Consider the following 20,239-nt stretch of genomic DNA (forward strand, 5'->3'; position numbering starts at 1 on the left):
TAACGCCTGAGGTTCAGCAGTTCCATGCCCTGCAGTCCAGCAGCTGAAATAGGGCTTATCCTTGAGGCCAACCTTTCTCACCCACTCACAGTCTGGTGGCAGGAGGAGGGTGACACCGGAAGTCCTACCACCCCAAAAGGGGGGGGGAGCCAAAGGGATGGTGATGGATACTCGCCACCCCTTAGGCTCAGAATGTCTCGCCCTGATTAGTAACGGTGTACGCCGTGATAGGCGATGCCCGCTTAGGTTTCCCTATCCAGATCCATCAAATAAATGTTGGCCCTTGATTAAACCCAGTTATCTTGTGTCACCTCTTTATTTCCACACTACACCTTCCCGCAAGTGGAGGACAAGCATAGGCCAAGTGCTAACACCTCCTTCTTGGGCAAGGTGTTCAAGTGAGTGGTGGCAGATCAACTCAAGCTCTCTTGGAGGAAATTAATTTTCTAGATCCATTTCAATCTTGCTTTAGGTCAGTTTTGAGACAGAAACTACCTTTGTTGCCCTGTGGGATGACCATTGCTTCTTATTGGCATTTGATATCACTGCCCACCATGGCATCCTTCTGGATTGTCTGTCTGGGTTGGGAGTTGGGCACACTTCTTACAGTGGTTCCATTCCTATTTGGATGGCTATTTCAAGAAGTGGTACTGAGGGATTATTGCTGTGTTCAGAGGCATTCGGCAACGTATAATAGGTTTTTAACCAGGCCATAAAATATTGTTTGGATGTGTGTGTGTATGTGCACTCTGTTTATATGTTTGTAGATAAAACTAGTTTTATATTATGCGTAATACTGGATTTTAAAGGGTTTAAATCTTTGTAAATCGCCCAGAAAGCTTTGGACAGTGTGTGGTATAGAAATGTAATAAATGAAATGAAGTGAAATAAAATGAAATTTCCCATTTCCCCAGAGGAGATTTTTCTACAAAAATGTCTGAGAATTTACTTTTTCTTATCCCTACTGAAAAAGGGTCTCTTTTTGGAACACTCTCCACCACTATTTTGTGGTCACCACCATTCTCTCCTCCTCTACACAGCATCTCAGTGACACTAGGGCCAGATCCACACCAAGCGGCATATAGCAATATGAAAGCAGTATATGGTATGTGTCAATGGGCCCCAACAGTTGTCAGTGCACTTCAATACCCCTATAAAGCAGTAGTGTGGCTCCTGCCTTTTATATACCGCTTTCATACCACTTTCATAGTGCAATATCCTGCTTAGTGTAGATCCGAGGAGTTATTGAGAAAGCAAAATGGTGGCTAGGTTACCAGCAGAGTTTAATGCAGTGATGGCCAAAAAACCCAAAAAAACCACCTTATGAAAAAAAGAAACTCTTTTGCTGCTGCTACTAATGATGAGCCCCATCACCAAGAAATGGTTGGAGAATTTTTCTTCTCCATGGAGGATATTTGGCAAAATGATCCCTCCAATTTGGCTGCCTATGAACAGGGTGGAGGTGGAGGAGGAGGACTTCTAACAGCTCTAAAAATCTTGGTAGCTCTGTTCCTGGGGCAACAGGAAGTCAATGGCAGACATAGAATACTGGAGGTGACAGCCAATATTCACAAGGTGACAAGTGAGGCCAAAGGCTATACAGAGTTTAACCTTTCATCTTGGATCTAATCATTGCAAGAAAACCCCCAAATTCCAACTCCCAAATGCAGGAAAACTACCTGGAAGTGGAGTATCAAGAAAATGATGGTTGTAAAAAACCTCAAATTTCTGCTTCTCACCTCCATATAACGATAAGATGTTTTCAGATTCAACAGCACATCAAGAGGCAAGTGCCTACACATCAGAGCATAAGGTAAGACACTCTTCAAGATGTATATCTATGCCTTCGGCTTGTCTTTCTGTAATTACTGCACTTCCTACTGCTTATATGAATATACAATTATATTTTACAGGTGTTTGTATCTAGGTGATCTTGTTAGGAAGATTTATCAGTAACATTAGCAAGTGCTTCAATTATGTTTTCAGAACTTAAAGCTTAAAGTGATAGTTTACAGAGGTTTTGGAAAGGCAGAAGAAAAGACTTATCTTCCAGAATGGTGACTGGAACCAATTGCATGATTCCCCTTTGTTTGGAAGGTTATGAGATTCTAAGTCTTTTCACATGTTACTTGCAAGGGGCATCATGTGAATAATGAGTATTGGGAAAGTAATCCTTTATTATTCTCTCAGCATTTTAACAGACTATAAATTAATTTTAACTTTGCTCTTTTAAATTTGTATTTTAAATTTGTATTTCTGCACTGCTGCTGATCTTATCCCGATTGTGCTTTTATGTTGTAGTTTATCTGCCTGGACCCAGCTGCAGATGTCCACCCATTGACCAGGTCATCTGCAAGAGAAAAGCCTACCCATGGGCAGTGGTTTGTGCATAGGCTTTCCCCGTGTAGATGTCCACATTAACACATGGATGGCTGTAGAAGAGACCAAGCAGTGTGCCCAGTGGTGGGGGCAGAGCCAGGAGCACAGCTATGCAGCCCATTACTTGTATGAAGGGGACTCATATCTTCATAGGAATGGCAATGGCTTATGAACCAGAAAATTCCATGTTCATATTTTGATGACATTAAAATCTTACTTGAGTACACATAAGGCCCAGTGCTCTTCAACATTTTTTTTAATGATTTGGACAAGGAGGTGCAGGGAACGCTGATCAAATCTGCAGATGACACAAAATTGGGTGGGATAGCTAATACCCTGTAAGACAGAAACAAACTTCAAAGTGGTCTTGATAGGCTGGAGTGTTGGGCTGAAAACAACAGGATGAAATTTAATAGGGATAAATGCCAAGTTCTACAGTTAGGAAATAGAAAACAAATGCACAGTTACAAGATGGGGGATACTTGGCTCAGCATTACTACAAATGAGAAGGATCTTGGAATTGTTGTAGATTGCAAGCTGACTATGAGCCAACAGTGCGATATGGCTGCAGGAAAGGCCAATGCTATTTTGGGCTGCATTAATAGAAGTATAGCTTCCATTAATGCAGGTACTTCCATCATATGAGGTACTGGTTCCTCTCTATTCGGCCCTGGTTAGGCCTCATCTAGAGTATTGCGTCCAGTTCTCGGCGCTACAATTCAAGAAGGATGCAGACAAGCTGGAGCGTGTTCAGAGGATGGCAATCAGGATGATCAGGGGTCTGGAAACAAAGCCCTATGAAGAGAGACTGAAAGAGCTGGGCATGTTTAGCCTGGAGAAGAGAAGATTGAGGGGAGACATGCTAGCACTCTTCAAATACTTAAAAGGTTGTCCCACAGAGGAGGGCCAGGATCTCTTCTCGATCCTCCCAGAGTGCAGGACACGGAATAACGGGCTCAAGTTAAAGGAAGCCAGATTCCAGCTGGACATCAGGAAAAACTTCCGGACTGTTAGAGCAGTACGACAATGGAATCAGTTACCTAGGGAGGTTGTGGGCTCTCCCACACTAGAGGCATTCAAGAGGCAGCTGGACTACCATCTGTCAGAGATGCTTTAGAGTGGATTCCTGCATTGAGCAGGGGGTTGGACTCGATGGCCTTGTAGGCCCCTTCCAACTCTGCTATTCTATGATTCTATGATTTTTATGAAAGCTGGGCAGGATCTCCACTTTAAAATGGTTAATAACAGTAATGACAACTGTTGGGGCCCGGGACACACTCCATATATAGTTTTCAAACCATTTTCGAAGTGTCATATTCTGCTTGGTGTAGATCTGGCCCAGGTATCTTTGTGCCCAGATATCCAAAGGGTTAGCTTTTGTTGCATAGAATTATGCTATACTTGAGTACCAATAAACTCTCCTTCATAACTTTATCTAACAGAGCAATCCTATACATGTCTATGCAGAGGTAAGCCCCATCATAACATCGCAAGATCATCCCTCCTCCTTCCTGGAAATCCCATAGGTCTAGCCATGGCCTCAGTTTCTGAGAAAACAGCAATATCATGCCTTTGAGCATGTCCAGAGTCTGGCCTCTCAAAGACACACTGTTGTATTTAGTTATGATTTTAAAACCACGCATGGCAGGTGGGAGGAGGCACCGCAAATGGATGCATTGCAGACCATTTATGTGGGTTGTTTCTTTTTATGTGGAATTGGTTTGATTGACTTTAGAAATCACAATGGCCATCAAAGGCCAGTAAGTCTGGCCTCCCACCCAAGGCATGCTGGAGTTCCACCCAAGACATGCTGGGAGTTGTAGGTGTAAACGTATGTTTTTTATTAAATTCTTTAAAAATACTTAAAACCCCAAAATTCATGTTTTTATATTTTTTTCTGATTCATGTACACAAAGACCTGTCTGGGTGAACAGCATTAAGGCAGTACCATATGTGGAAATGGGTAAACATTTGGGGACATACGTGACACACACATACTTTCTGCTTTATAGGTAGAGATTTTTTTATTGTGCTTTTATACTGTTGTTTGTTTTATACTTTGATTCATGTCTGATGGTTTTAACTTTTGTGAACCGCCCAGAGACTTTCAGCTATTGGGTGGAACATAAATGCAATCAATCAATCAATCAATCAATCAATCAATTAATCAAATAAAGATACATGCACCCCATTGACTATCACAGGAAATCCACAAATTGCTATAGCTTTTGGGAGCTTTAACAGGATGGGATGTAATTTGCAGGTTTAGCAAAGGTTTTCTTGACATGCACCTGTAAAATTGATTTTTCAAAAAATAGGTCTGCCAATATATTCTCAATTTTTTGGTGGAATTGGATGAAATTTGCTGTCTTTGTTTCCTCTTTTGAGGAAATTCAATTTGTCAAGTGTCAGATGAATAGGTACTGAGATGTATGTGCAGGATCAGCCGTTCCACTTTGAGAGTATATAAAAAAGGATGTGCTTCTCCACCTACGTTCCTTGTAGCCTATTGCTATGAAAATCATGTAGATCATAGAGGATGGTTAAATAAGTAAACTGCAATGGACATCTCATGACCCCATTCTTGCTTCATTCCATTTCATCAATACTGGACTGTTCTGCCTAAATGTCAAGCCATAATTCCACAGCAATGACAGTTTTCCAATGGGAGAGTTATTATATATATAGCTACTCAAAAGCAACAAACTTTTATGGTTTTACTATTATTACTGTACTTGAGCCAAGAGCCATGGAAACGGCAATGTACTTTGAAGGTTTACTAATTTATTTGACCTAGGAGTATACAAAGGCCATGGTGTTACACAGGTTTTACTACCCTGGATAGAAGTCATGCAGCGGCAGTGTACTTTGAAGGTTTTACTACTTTAGACAGGAGACACACAAAGGAAAGGCACTTGGAAAGTTTTACTATGAGCCACACAAAAGCAACATAGTGTATCATCACACAGGGGGAAATCACATTTGCCTACTGTCGCTTCTCCGCCTACGTGTTTGTCCTTCTTTACTTCCTCTTTTGAAAGAGGTAGTAAACAACTTGCACATGGCCCATTCAGTGGGCCATTTTGATCCTGCTGTTTCTCTTGTACACAGCAGGAGATAGCAGCAACTTCAATCTTTAAAAATAAATCAGTCTTACTGGGGTGCTTTTTTTGTGGTGTGAAGAAGGCTAGAAGGGTTGGGAGGCGTGCAGGAGGCGCACATGAGGCAATCAACGTCATGAGAGGGACCCGCGAAAATCCATATGCCCAGTAACAAGCATGCAATAAAACACTCAGTTGATGGGGCTCTTAATTTGAAGGGTTTAGTATGAGCCACAAAAAGGCAACATAATTTGGAGGTTTACTACCTTTGTTGTGTACATTTTGTTACTTGAAGGTGTGAGATAGGAGTCAATCCAACATAAATTTTGACATGTTACAGATGACTTTAGACATGATAGAGATTTTGAGTTCATTTTTTGAAAAAATATTAATGTAATTTTGCTTTAAAAAGAAAAAAAGGAATTTCAAGGGGAAAGGATGATTGATGATGATGATGGTGATGATTTAATTTTTGTTTGTTTTACAGTATCCCCTTTTGAGATGTTCGGTCATCATAAGTCTATTCCTGCCCTGGCTTCCCTCACCCCATCTCATCTATACTGCCTTGTCCCACCTAGCTTTACCACTCTGTCTATCACTAACTGTATAGCAACTCCAGTCTTGTGAAGGAGTCTTAATGAGTTCTACTACTTGGTACTTTTGAGGAGATTAAAGGTGCAACAAGGAAAAGACAGGGAAACCCCCAAAAGGCATTCTTGAGCAGCAAAGGAAAGGCATGAAAAACCACATGCACATGCTTTGATGGTACCACTTATTGAACTGGTATATATTAATGGACCATGGTGGTGTTGGAAATGGCCATGTCATGAAGTCTGTGGCTCCAGGTTGACACTACTGGTATCCAGGAGTGGGAGAAGTACTACCAAAACTGAAGAACTGGCTGATGAATCCAGAAAATGAATTTCAGGAACTAATTGTTTATGAGCTCACTCATAAAACCTGGTTTTGGTGAACTTATAATCTCTATCTCTTTCCGGGGCCAACATTGGTGGATCAATGGCATCATAATCCCTTAGTGGATGCGTGTATGGCCAGTGCAAGGTTAAGTCAAGGTTTACTACTTGCCATGGTGTCTCTTATTTTAATTCTTTGTATTAAAACTAACTTTTACATATTTGTGGCCACCTTTTAATGAAAACCTTTAAAGCATATTTTTGTATTTTACTTTGTATTGTAGAGTTTTTGTGTGCTTACCTGTATTGCTGATGTATGCATTTGTAAAGTTGATATGACCATGATGGTTGAAACAACAACTATTCAATAAACAAAAAACCTATGGTTTACAAAACAACGTTAAGGATGTAGTTTTCAACCAAGCACCAAAAAGCAGGGAAATTGGGAGCTAAGGCTCACAAGCCTTAACACCACATCCTCCCCAAGGAGGCAGAAAGTACCAGTGAAATTCTCATTCTCCCAAAGCAGATAAACCATGAGGACAGGATGGAGAATAGCATATGCAGAGGTGACTGTGGGGTTGTGGAAAACTGATGACAAACAACTTAGAGCCACCTACTTCTTTTTTTGTTTAGAGCAGCTCTTCCCCAACCTGGTACCCTCCAAAGGTGTTGGACTACAACTCCCATCATTGCAAGTCAGTATGTCCCATGGTCAGGAATGCTGGGACAGCAGGATGGGGAACGTGGGGCGGCGGCTCCAGGCAAGCCCCACCCCCACCCCACTTACCTGCTCCATTGTCGCTGGGCCCGGGCTTGAACTGAGCTCCCTGGTCCACCCGGAAGCAAGGCCGCACCTGCAGCCTTGCTTCTGGGTGGACCCGGGGGCTCGATTCAAGCCCGGGCCAGGTGACGACGGAGCAGGTAAGAACCCCCCCTCCCGCCTGGCCCCTTACCTGGCCCTGCTGCCATTGCTGCACGAACTGTGGTGGCTCCAGGCAACCCTGTAATACAGGGTTGTAATACAGGACAGGACAGCCTGCTATGTTCAGTTATGTTTTGTTCCTTGAAAGTGTAGCAAGGAGCCCCTCCAGGGTAAACAAACAGGAAGGTTGAATACTCATTGAGGTGATAACACACTGACAATGCCCCATAATTCTCTGACAGTAACAGGCTGGTCTGTTGTTGGGGGGGGGCATCCAAGGAAATGAAACATCCTTCACCCTCTACAAACAAACAAACAAACACCCTCCCTTTGCAGTAGAAGTGAGCAATGCAGCCTATGTTCACAAACCTAGCCTTTGCATTTGAAAGCAGAATAATTCAGGTGTAATAGAGGCCTCAGCTAGACCTACCTGGTCTAGTGCGATGGAGGGGTGAAACTCTTGCAATATTTTTATTCTGCGATCTCCCCCCTCTGTTTCCATGTGGTACGTGACGACCTCGGAGGGAGAGGACATCGTGCCCACCATTTTGTTTTGTTTTGTTTTTGTTAAAGAAGAAGAGCATACAAATGCTTGTGCGCAAAAGTTAAGTTTTTTAATTTAAAATAATTTTCCCCGCTCCCCCCACCCTACCCCCGATGGGTGCAGAGCTCCTGAGTAACCGCAAGGACCTGGGACAAACCGCGATGCCCACACACACATTCCGCGGTCTCAGGATCAGCCCAAGACCATGGAAAAACCAGGCTCAAAGGGTAGGGTGAGATCCTGGGGCAAAGGAGGGATCATCCCTCCCTGCTCCCGAGATCCCCTGTGTGTCATGTGGATGCACAGGGACGATCCCGGGGATCACCCTGGGTTTTTCCCTGTCTAGCTATGGCCTTCGCCTGAACTCATGCAAAAGATAGGTTAGTAAGTACTTTTTCGTTGTAGTTGGGTTCATTACATTTTAAAATGGATTAACTGTCTAAGGCCACAGCTAGACCTAAGGTTTATCCTGGGATCATCCAGGGTTCACCCCTGCCTGAGCACTGGATGCCCTGTGTGTCACCTAGATGAACAGGTTTGACCCCTGGATGATCCAGGGATAAACCTTAGGTCTAGCTATGGCCTAAATTCTACACAACTAAAGATGCAGAACACCAATTAAAGAAGCAAAAAGCCCACAGGAAAAGTAAGGCTATCATCATGAACAAAATAAATATTTGCACTGCAGGAAAAAGACTAGGTTAAGGATTGATAAAATGGTTTAAGAAGAAAAAAGGAAAGGATTTTAATTTTGAATTCATGAAGAAAGGAAAACAAACAGAACTTGAAGCCGAAAAAACAGCTCCCCAGATTTGCTTCTTTCTTGCAACCAGAACAAAATAGCAACTCACAATTCATCCCAAAATTCACAATGATTGGGAAACCCCTAAGAAAACATGCCCTATGATTAGAAGGTGGACCTGTTAGTGGCTCCACTCCACTCTCTCCCTTCAGCCTCTCCCCCACCCTGGACAATTTCAGAGAAACAAAACTATATGCTATATTTTGTAGCCCTCTGCCTTTCCAGATTGCCAGATCACACACAAGCTCTATGTAGGTTCAGATTCAGTTCTAGCCATTGCAGAGGGAAGCCTGCTTTGCCTCAGGAAGCACTAGGACCAATTTGCAGTGGTCCAATTCAGCTATTTGGTGCATATGTGTAATCAGGCTTAGTCATCCCAATATCCATGATTGCACTTATTAACACCGTTGCATCTTCATCTGGGTTTAAACCTGCCCAGACATGCTTTTCTGCTATTGGATATTTTGCTTCAGTTCAGAACCTACAATTTTATTCAGATACATTAGCATATGGACCTTGGGACATACACATAATACAACTTATGGAAAAGTTCTTGAGAAGATGCAGATAACCTATAGTCAAAATACTCTACTTTGGAAAACTGGTTATCTCTGGTAAGAACAGAAGAATTTACACGACTGAATCAGAACAATGGTCCATATGCTCCAGCATTCTTCATCCAGTGGTGTCAGACAGGTTGTGATGCAACGACCATGATGCAGATACAAGAGCCTTAGCTAGATGGGGCTTTATCCTGGGGTGATCCCCGGGATCTTCCCTGTGTGTCTACATGACACACAGGGGATCCCGGGATTAGGGAGGGATGATCCCTCCCTTGCCCTGGGATCTCACCCTCCACTTTAGGCCCGGTTTTTCCATGGTCTTGGGCTGAGCCCGAGACCATGGAACATGTGTGTGGGCATTGCGGTTTGTCCCAGCTCCTCGCGGTTCCTCGCAAGGAGCCAAGACGCGCACATCTGGGGGGAGGAGTGGGATTTTTTTTTTTAAAAAAAAAGGACTTACCTTTTATGCACGAGCGCTCATGCGCTGTTGCATCTTTTAAAAAATGGTGGGTGCGACACCTCTCCCTCTGAGGTCGTCGCGTGCTGTGTGTGAACAGAGGGGGAGATCTCACAATAAAAATATTGCGGGATCTTCACCCCTCCATCATGCTGGACTGCTAGGTCTAGCTGAGGCCAAGATCATTCACAAGGATTTTTATTAATAAATTGCAGTATTTGTATACCACCCATTAACATTAAGCTCTCTGTGTGGTGTACAAGCAATTAATTAAAACTACAAAGTAACAAATAAAAACAGCACCAGACTAAAAATAGCAGCAGTAATGCCCAAGCTCTAAAGAGCAGTAAAGCATGTTTTTAAAACTGATTTTTTCTCCTCTCAACAGGAAGCTTTTCATTCTCCAGCACTATGAAAGTGTTCTTCAGCCTATCTCACTTTCTTCTGTTCACAACATGGACCTTGCATTTGGCACCAGTGATTGGGAACAAACTTTTCCAGTTCGGAGCTTGCAGTATTTCAATCAACATTAATGAAATTCGGGATAGCTTTTCTACAATTAAAAAAGTAATTGTAAGTATTGTTCTCTGTTCCTTCTAAAATAGGATCTCATCACGGAAACTCAATGGGGGGCAAGCATAGAAGCCAACACAGCAATGTGTGCCCTCGAGATTCTGCAAGTTGGACCGCTTGCATTTCATGAAGATTCAAAAATCTTGAAAGCAGTGGCAGTGGGAACCAGGACTGATTGTCTTCATGTACGTGAACATTTTACAACATATGGTCCAAAATTGGCCCATCTCTCTGCCAAGCACATTTTGTCACTGCAAGAGCTATGATCTGTAGTGCATGTGATGATCTTTATTCGCACTCTGATAGGAATAAAAACAACAAAAATGGTTGAAGGCAGGTCACTCCTAGCTTAGATTACTCTTCGTCATTTTGGATTCCTACTAGCACATAATTCAATATTGGAACCATGGAAAATACATCCATGATTGCCATGAAAGCATTAGTTATTTTATTCTCCTGATGTCATTTAATTTATTTTATTTTCCAAGCGCAAATGTACCATTTTGTTAAAGTAATTGGTTATCTGTTTATGTGCTGGAGCTGTGTGGCCAAAATGTGCATCATATGAACCACCCAGAGAGCTTCAGCTATTGGGCGGTATAAAAATGTAATAAATAAATAAATCACCGGATTGTATTTTCTCTCTTCGTTGTTTAGCACGGTCACCGGTACACCCAGGGGTGACCACATTACACCAGTTTTAAAATCTCTTCACTGGCTGCCAATTAGTTTCCGAGCAAAGTATAAAATGTTGGTTATCACCCTTAAAGCCCTACATGGTTTGGGTCCAGGCTACCTGCGGGATCATCTTCTCCCATGCAATCCACCCCACACACTCAGGTCCTCTGGGAAAAATCTACTTCATCTAGCAAAAACTAGATTAACAACTGTTACCCAGAGGACCTTCTCTTCTGCTGCTCCCAGACTGTGGAATGGCCTGCCGGAGGAGACTCGTCAACTTAAGAGTCTACTAGCATTCAAGAAAGCTATAAAGACTGATCTCTTCTGGCAGGCCTATCCAGTGGAATTTTAAGATGTTTTTAAAATGTTTTTAGGATGTTTTTTAGGATGTTTTAAACAATGTATATTATGTTTTAATTTAGTATTATGTATTTTATCATTTATTGTTGTTCCTCGCCTCGATCAAAATGAAGAGGTGTGTAAGAAATTATTATTATTATTATTATTATTATTATTATTATTATTATTATTATTATTATTAGCAAGCCAGAGATGCCATCAGAACAACAAGCATTTTGTTGCATCCACATTCTCTGCATGATTTTCAAGTAAGTGCTATGCTCTGAAACTTTCACTTGCATTTTCTTTTGTAGCAAGAATATTGCATTAATTTATAGAATGTGAGCAGATTTTGAGATAAATCAGTTTAAATCAAATTAATGATTACCTTCTTCATCCCTCTTTGAGCTAAGGATTATCCAGGATATCATGCTCCAACTATAAGCTCCATCTGATGAGCATTTACTGCACGCTTGTTACTGGGCACTCACGGATTGCTCACATGTTGTCGTCTGCCTCTCTCTCGTCTTCTGCCCCTTCTGGCCTTTGTTGTGCCACAAAAATACCCAGAAAAAGTCTGGTTGCTGCTCTCTCCTACTGGACTGAATGGGCCTAATTACTTCCTGTTTTCAGGAAGCGACTTCGGAGCGATGACAGAGAAGCAACGGGAGCTGTGAGTTTTGCCCTAGATGTGATGGGGCTCTACATTTTACTTATTTTAAGAGTACAGCAGATAAAAAAGGAGTTCTCCAAACCGGGAGAATGGGCATCTAAATAGCAAATGCAATTCAATGTAAAGTGATGCACGCGGGGGCAAAAAAATCCCAATTTCAATTATAATCTGATGGAATCTAAACTAGTGGTCACTGACAAAGAAAGAGATCTTGAGGTTGTGATAAACAGCTCTATGAAAATGTCAACCCAGTGTGTGGCTGCTGTAAAAAAAAAAGGGGGGGGAAAAAGGCAAACTCCATAACTAGAAAAGGAATTGAGAATAAAATTGCCCATATTATACTGCCTTTGTACAAATCTATGGTGTGACCACACTAATTCTATGTACAATTTTGGTCACCACAGCTAAAAAAAGAAATTGTAGAGCTGGGAAAAGGGCAGAAAAGAGCAACTAAAATTATTAAGGGGCTGGAGCATCTCCCAGTTACAACAGCCAGGATTGTTTAGCTGGGGAAAAAGGAGGCTAAGGGGAGACATGATAGCGGTCTACAAAATTATCCATGGTGTGGAGAATGTTGTTAGGGAGCCATTTTTCTCCCTTTCATATAATACTGGAACCTGGGGTCATCTCATGAAACTGATTGGTGGAAGATTCAGGACAAATAAAAAGAAGTACTTCTTCACAGAGCACATAATTAAACTATGGAATTAACTACTGGAAGATGTAGTGATGAACACCTATTTGGATAGGGTTAGGCAAATTCCTGGAGGAGAAGGCTATCAATGGCTACTAGTACTATGGCTATGTGCTACTTCCAGCATCAGAGGCAGTATGCCTATGAACACCAGTTGCTGGGAAACATGGGCACGTGTGTCCTGCTTGTGTGTTCCTGGTCAACAGCTGGTTGTCTACTGTGTAAACAGAATGCTGGACTAGATGAACTCTTGGTCTGATCCAGCGTGGCTCTTATGTTCTTAAATGGATAGTGGATACTTAATCAGCTTCTGGGGATACCCTCTAAACTATCCTTTATAGGAGATGTCCTTTATAGCGCACACCCTTTAAACTATTGACTATCTACTATCCAGTTGATCTGCTACATTCTTGAAATAAATAAAATATGGTTGGAACATGATACCCTGGTTAGCTTGGACCAGAACTTTGCTCAGCCATGATGTTCGTTGGCTGATCATAGTACAGCCACTAACTCCCAGCCTAACCCACCTCACAGGGTTATTGGGAGAAAGAAATGAGAAAAGGCTGCCACAAGCTCTTTGGAAGAAGAGTGGGATACAGATGGAATCAACAATGAAATAAGCAATGTCTTTGCAAATCCTGCATGTAATACTATTCCATTTAATGTGTGATAGGGGGATCAGAAACCTTGCTGGGATGTTTGCTGTCCTCTTTTTTCTATCCCCCCCCCCCCCCCCCGTTCAGTAACTAAAGGGCTTTGACATGCAGATTCCAGGCAGGGAGTCCATTGCCTGTGGAGGAAGGATGTCATGCAGAGCAGCTCTTAGCGCAGTCATTGCTGAGTCCTTGAGCTTTACCGTTTGAGTTGTAAAGAAGAGCAATATTCAAACAGTAAAGATTGGCAGAAACAGAATCACATTTTCCCAGCAACTACATACTGCTACTGCAGTAGGAAGGTTGGGGAAATGTAATGCATTTCTAACAGAAGCACTATAGATCTCTGTGTAAAATGGGTACTAACTGTATGGTGGGTTTTTATTCTGTTTGGAGTATCACTGCACTGGACTTATATTTACCGATCAGTTTATGTCTGCTAAGTAAAACTATCAATGCATGTTTACTCAGAAGTAATTGGCATTTACTCCTAGGTAGGGATGCATAGGATTGCATGCTTAACAATGCAATCCTATGCATATCTACTCAGAAGCAAGGCCAGTGAGATTTCCAGATAAGTGTGCATAGGATTGTAGCTGTAGGACCACTGAATATAATATATTTACAGCAGTGTAACCATGATTAGGATTACATTTCATGGTGGGTGACCTTTGGGAGGGTGGTGAAAAAACCTTGGAAATGGTATAGCTGGTATTTTATTGTTTATACAGCACCATTCCATCCCAGAATCTTCAAAATGGCTAACAATGCTAGAAAAAGAGACGAATAAAACACTTTTTATAAGACAATAACCATAGAGGCATGCTATAAACAATATAATAGGGAAATAATGTGCTGCTGGAGGCACTACTTTTGGAAAGAGGCTTAAGATGTAGATCTGTACTGCATCTGAATAATTTTCGTAATAACTGAGTAGTCTGCTTTAATCTGGCAGTTCCAGTTGTACAGGACTCTCCACCTGCTGATGGGAAGCATTACAGTGAAATATTAAAATGAAATAAATGCTTTAACATGAGAATATATGAAGAGCCATGCTGGATCAAATCAAGGGTCCATCTAATCTAGCATTCACTTCATACAGTGGCCAATCAGCTGTCAATCAGGGACTCACAAGCAGGAAACAATGCAACAGTAACATTACACCCATGTTCCTCAGCAACTAGTGTACATAGGCATACAGCCTCTGATACTGGAGGTAGCACATACTGTAGCCATCAGGACTAGAAGCCATTGATAGCCTTCTCCTCCAGGAAAATGCTTGCATGTAATTCATGTTCATGGTGTCTTGGACCATTTTTACACCTGCCTTTTTCCCCAGGATAATCCCAGGAATGTTCCTGTGCATCCAAATGACACACAGGGGATCCCGGGAGCAGGCAGGGATGATCCCTCCATTTTCCTGGGATAACCCTTAGGTGTAGAAAGAGCCTTGGAGAATTGGACACTTTTTGGTGAGAGACTTTTGGTGAAAAATTCAGGACAGGTAAAAGGAAGCATGTCTTCACCCAGCACATAGTTTAGCTATGGAATTTGCTATCACAGGACATAGTGGTGGCCACCAATTTGGCTGGTTTCAAAAGGAGGTTAGACAAATTTCTGGGGAATTTGGGGTGGTGTTCCACTTATGTCCTGCTGGTGGGATTCCCATGGGTAGCTGGTTGACCACTGTGTGAACAGAATGCTGGACTAGATGAACCTGATCCAGCATGGCTCTTCTTATGTTCTTATGACACACACTTTTCTGAACACTCAATGAAGGCAGTTGTCTTGTGGCTTACTAAAGCAAGCAATGATTAAGGTTGAGCTCCTCTACCCTCTAAAGCTCCCCCAACATCCCTGTTGCTTCCCACTTCCAAATGGAAGATGCCAGGAGCAATGCTGTCTTTTCCTGTTCCCCTGAGCTACATAGTGGCCGAGGGGAATGTTTGGGTATATCCCTTCTGCCCTGAAAGGCAGCCTAGGGGGAAATAAATAAATAAAAGCAGAAGACCTTCAAGAGAAAGGATATGCCCAGAGGTGATTCTCTTCTTCAGCTTACTGCATGTATCAAACAACCTAAAGGAATTTTTTTTCTGTTGGAAAGCCATTTTGCAATGTGAACTTTACTGGGGGCTCTGTAAAATTGGCAACTGCCATGGTCTAGAAACTTTGTTTGACAGTGCTTTAATAAACCAACTCTCTTTTTGGAGTCTTTAGATAGATGCTGCCTTATCCGTCACATCTTAAGATTCTACCTGGACAAAGTTTTCAGGCATTGTGGTACAGAAAACCTTCACATTAGTCGGAAAGTCAGCAGCATCGCCAACTCCTTCCTCAGCATTGAGAAAAAATTCAGAGAATGTGTAAGTCTCATGCAGGCATTGCGGAAATTATCACATTTTCTCTGTAGAAAATAAAATAATTGCCTGGAATTAGGGTGGCTATAACTTTCATCATCCCTGACCACTGGCCATGCTGGCTTAGGCTGATGGAAGCTGGAGTCCAACAACATCTGGAGGGTCACAGGTTGTCCAGCCCTAGAATGAGATGAAAATTTAATTGTTGGTTAATCTTGAGGAGGAAATCAAGCACAGATTTAAAGGGAGAGATTCCTTGGAAGAGAGAGTGCTGGAGAACTAAATGCTTTTTTTTTTAATAAGTATTCCTGACTATCTGCATGATCTATGCACAAATGTAGATGTAGTGGTTGAACAGGAACAAGCAGAGAGGCACCAAGCAGTCCTAAAGTAGCAGCTGCTCTCTCACAGTGTCGTGTCTGACTGCCACTGATCATTACTGAAATCAAAATAGCAAGTAGGACCTACAACAAAATGCTTCATTATATCCTCTCTACCCTAACAGGATGGCTCCTATTCAGGGTTTAAGCCAGCCATTGTCTCCAGCCATGGCATTGTACTCTCTCCTCTCCATACCATTTAAAAAAACAACAACACCTTTCTAACTGATACTCAATATTATACAGACTCATTGAGCAGTTCTTTTGGGTGGGGAAGTTCCCCCTAAAGTTTTGTTTTTAAATACTTTTTTACACTTCTAAACATTTTCCCCGAGCATGCTGATGCTCTTCATTCATTTCTCAATGGGCCTGTTTTGGCTCCATTTCTGTCAGCACACTACACCTGAGGTTCCTTTAGAGGGAACAGTGTGTGCATTCTGGCACTGTCTGATCACAGCTGAAGAAACTAGCATATCCAAAACCTCCAATGATTTTTTACTGTACTTTTCCAGCAACATCAAGGTATGTGCAGCTGTGGAGAAGATGCAATAAACAGATATCGGCAGATCATCACCAACTACGAGCAGGTAAACTGATTTGAATATAATCTGAGATGTGAACTTTAAATTGCTATAGAAATTGTTGCCGATTGTGATGTTAATAAAAGTTTAAAAGGCAATGATGATGCCTGGACACACTGACTTATGGCTTGTCTATATGCTGTATATACTCCATCATGGCTGCACAGTTGCACTCTGTTGTTTATATGATGCAGCTGCCAATTCATAGCCACATAGTATTATTTCCCTGCACATTTTGAATTATTTTACTGTGAGTTTTTACTTTGCTCTGATGTCACTACAGTGGTTTGTGCGTGTATCAATGGTGGCTTCAGTTTGTGTGTCAATGGTGGCTTCAGTTCAGATTAAGAGAGTGGCGTAGTTAGGGGGAGGATCCCAGTGCAGGCATGAGAATACAGGGCAGGGGATGGACTCCAGTGAGTGTTTAGTAATAGCTGCCATGGCAACATTAAAGTCTCATTCTGGAATGAAACAAGGACAGTTAGCATAAATTCAATGAACTAGCTGCTCAGATACAGGCTTTCAAATTTCCTGATGGATGACCTTTATCGAGAGAGGGACAGGGGGAGTGCAACCCTGATAATCCTGCTCGATCTCTCATCAGTTTTTGATACCATCGACCATGGTATCCTCTTGGATCGACTCAGTGGGATAGGCATCAGAGGCACTGTGCTACAGTGGTTCCGGTCCTACCTACGGGGTCGTTTTCAGAGAGTAGCATTGTGTGACCACTCCTCGGCCCCTTGGCAATTGAGCTATGGGGTGCTGCAGGGCACCATCTTGTCACCATTGTTATTTAACATCTATATGAAGCCATTGGGAGCGGTCATTAGGGGATTTGGAACTAAATGCCATCAATAGGCTGATGACACGCAGCTCTATCGCCCTGTGACAACTGAATCAGGTGATGCTGTGCAGGTCCTGGACCAGTGCCTAGACTCAGTAATGGGCTGGATGGGGGCCAATAAACTGAAACTGAATCTTGGCAAGATGAAAGCTCTGTGGGTGAGTGGTTCCTGAGTCTGGGAGATAGGCTCATTGCCTGTTCTGGATGGGGTTGCACTCCCTCTGAAAGATCATGTTCGTAGTTTGGGGGTACTCTTAGATTCATCTCTGTTGCTGGAGGCTCAAGTGGCCATGGCAGCTCGGAGTGCCTTTTACAAGCTTCAGCTGGTTTGCAAGCTACGGTCTCTCCTGGACGTGATAGCTTGGCCACAGTGGTATAGGCATTAGTAACCTCAAGATTGGATTACTGCAATGCGCTCTATGTGGGGCTGCCCTTAAAGCTTCTCTGGAAGCTGGAGCTAGTGCAGAATGCTGCAGCTCAGCTGTTGTCTGGAGATGCCCCTTTCCAGCATGTAATGCCTCTTCTGAGGGAGCTGCACTGGCTGTCTATTTGCTACCGGGCCAGGTTTAAGGTTCTTGTACATGTGTACAAAGCCCTAAACAACTTGGGACCAGGATACCTGAGAGAGCGCCTTCTCCCGTACCAACCTGCCTGGTCACTGAGGTCATCCGAGGGTCTGCTCCTGGTGGTTCCAAATGGACCCATCCTCTGATTGCAGTCCACCAGGGGAAGACCCTTCAGTGTCGTAGCCCCCCTCTTATGAAATTCCCTGTCTCTGGAGGTCAGGCAGGTGCCAGCTTTGTATTCCTTTTGGCGTCATTGTTCCAGGAAGCCTTTCCTTAATGATCAGCCATGGTTTACCTTTCACTTTTCATTTTGCTTCTTTTAAAAATCTATTTTAATGTGTTTTATTCTGTTTTTATTTTATTTTATCTTGTACACCACTCCAAAATTTTGAATGGGGAGCGGTATATAAATATTGTAAATAAACAAATATTGTAAATGATAAATAAAAATGTTGCACAGAATTCCCAGAAAACAAAAGCAAATGCTTTCGGAAGTTTTCAGTCACTTGACATTTTCTGCACATGACCGCCATGTGACAATGGTACTGTGAATTTTCTTGGCTGGATTGCCCATCTTCAGTCCTGCCATGTAACTCGATCATTGCTGCTTTGTAGCAGCAATGCTGCAGATTTTGGTGGGAATCAGTAGTAAAAGTGGTGCCATATAGACTGGAATGCTAATGTCTCACCCCAAGATGCTAATGTCTCACCCCAAGATGGATTTGTTACTTATGAAGTATTCATTTCAATCAACTTTCAGATAGATGTTTCATCTGCTGCCATGAAATCTCTTGGAGAACTGGACATCCTCCTTGACTGGTTCGAGGAATTTTAGAATCAGAATGCAGTCCGTATTCTGTCCTACGCCCAAGTCACATCTGGAGAATTAATAAGATAGAAGTGGGTACCTTGTATTAGGGCTGTGCATTGCCTCGGATCCAAATCCCCAATCCAAAGTGAATTGGGGAGATTCAGAGGGCTTTGAAACAGATCTGAAGCAAATCAAAACAGATTTGAATCAGTCTGAAGCAAATCGGCATGGTCCAAATTGATTCGGATTAATTCGGATTAAATGAGACCATTTTTCAAGCGCAGCCAGCCAGTCTGTGCTTGCAATGATTTTTTTTTGTTAGAATAGGGAGGGGGAGGGGGAGTTTGGAGGGGGAAATTTGCTGTTAAATGACAGCTTCATCCCCCCCAATCCTCCTGAAGTCTCCCAATTTTCTCCAGCAGCCTCCAATCACAATGGTGGAGGAGGGCTTAAGGACAATCAGGAGATTTAGCTTCCTTCGTCCTTGCTCACTGTGAGTTAGACTTGGTAGGAGTAGGGTGTTGGGGCTGGCTAGCTTAGGTTTGCTGTGGGTGGGTGTTTTGGGGCATTGGTACTTGGATCTTTCTTGGGCCTTTCTCCTTCTCTCACTGTTATCTTTTGCCTCTATTTCTCTTTCTGTTTGCCTTTTTTTAAAAAAAATATATACAAAATTTATATTTAAAAAAATATTCTAGTTGTTAGCCTTTAGTGTGTTTGTTCCAATCCTTCCCCTTCCTCCGTATTTCCTGAAAAAAGCAAATTTTACCAGTTGTTTATGTGAATACCACTGCACCAATCTATCTGAAATGTGTAAGACATGAGCATCTACACAGTGTCTATAAGTTATTCAAATTTCATGTTTGAATCATGAAAAATGAAAAAGGTATAGGTATTTATTTTTTTCCAATGCAAGCCAATAAAAAAATAAGAACTCCAAACAATTTAGAAATCCGAATCTCAATTTGGATTCAGATCCAAATCAAATCAAAACAGGTCCAAATCAGTCCAAAGCAAATCGGGCCCAATTTTGACTTTCTGAATCAGGATCCAAAGCAAATTCGGCGGGGGGGGGGGGAGAGTCTGTGCACAGCCCTACCTTACTATAGAAACATAGAATAGTAGAGTTGGAAGTTTGTTGGAAGTTCACTTTGAAGTTTATTTCTGTCTTCCAGAGTATTCGCTATCCCATCCAATTTTGTGTCATCTACAATTTTGATAAGCATTCCCTATACCTCCTCTTCCGAATCACTAATAAAAATGTTGAAGAGCACTGGGCCCAAGACTGAGCCCTGTGGTACCCCACTCGTTGCCTCTCCCCAGTTTGAGAAGGTACCGTTGATAAGCACTCTTTGAGTCCAATTCTGTAGCCAACTGTGGATCCACCTAATAGTTGTTC

General features: G+C 42.3%; 1 protein-coding gene across 1 annotated transcript; it reads left to right on the forward strand.

Moving 5' to 3' along the window:
• The first annotated feature begins 1,380 nt into the window (after window positions 1-1,380).
• LOC134407367 (interleukin-20-like) lies at window positions 1,381-18,877 on the forward strand. Its single transcript, XM_063139143.1, has 6 exons — window positions 1,381-1,582; window positions 10,074-10,258; window positions 11,482-11,547; window positions 15,512-15,664; window positions 16,551-16,625; window positions 18,793-18,877. Exons 1-6 carry the CDS (start codon window positions 1,381-1,383, stop codon window positions 18,865-18,867), a joined length of 756 nt encoding a protein of 251 aa, XP_062995213.1. The 3' UTR covers window positions 18,868-18,877.
• Window positions 18,878-20,239: the final 1,362 nt, after the last annotated feature.

This window comes from Elgaria multicarinata, chromosome 1, assembly GCF_023053635.1.
Source record: "Elgaria multicarinata webbii isolate HBS135686 ecotype San Diego chromosome 1, rElgMul1.1.pri, whole genome shotgun sequence".
NCBI lineage: Eukaryota > Metazoa > Chordata > Lepidosauria > Squamata > Anguidae > Elgaria > Elgaria multicarinata.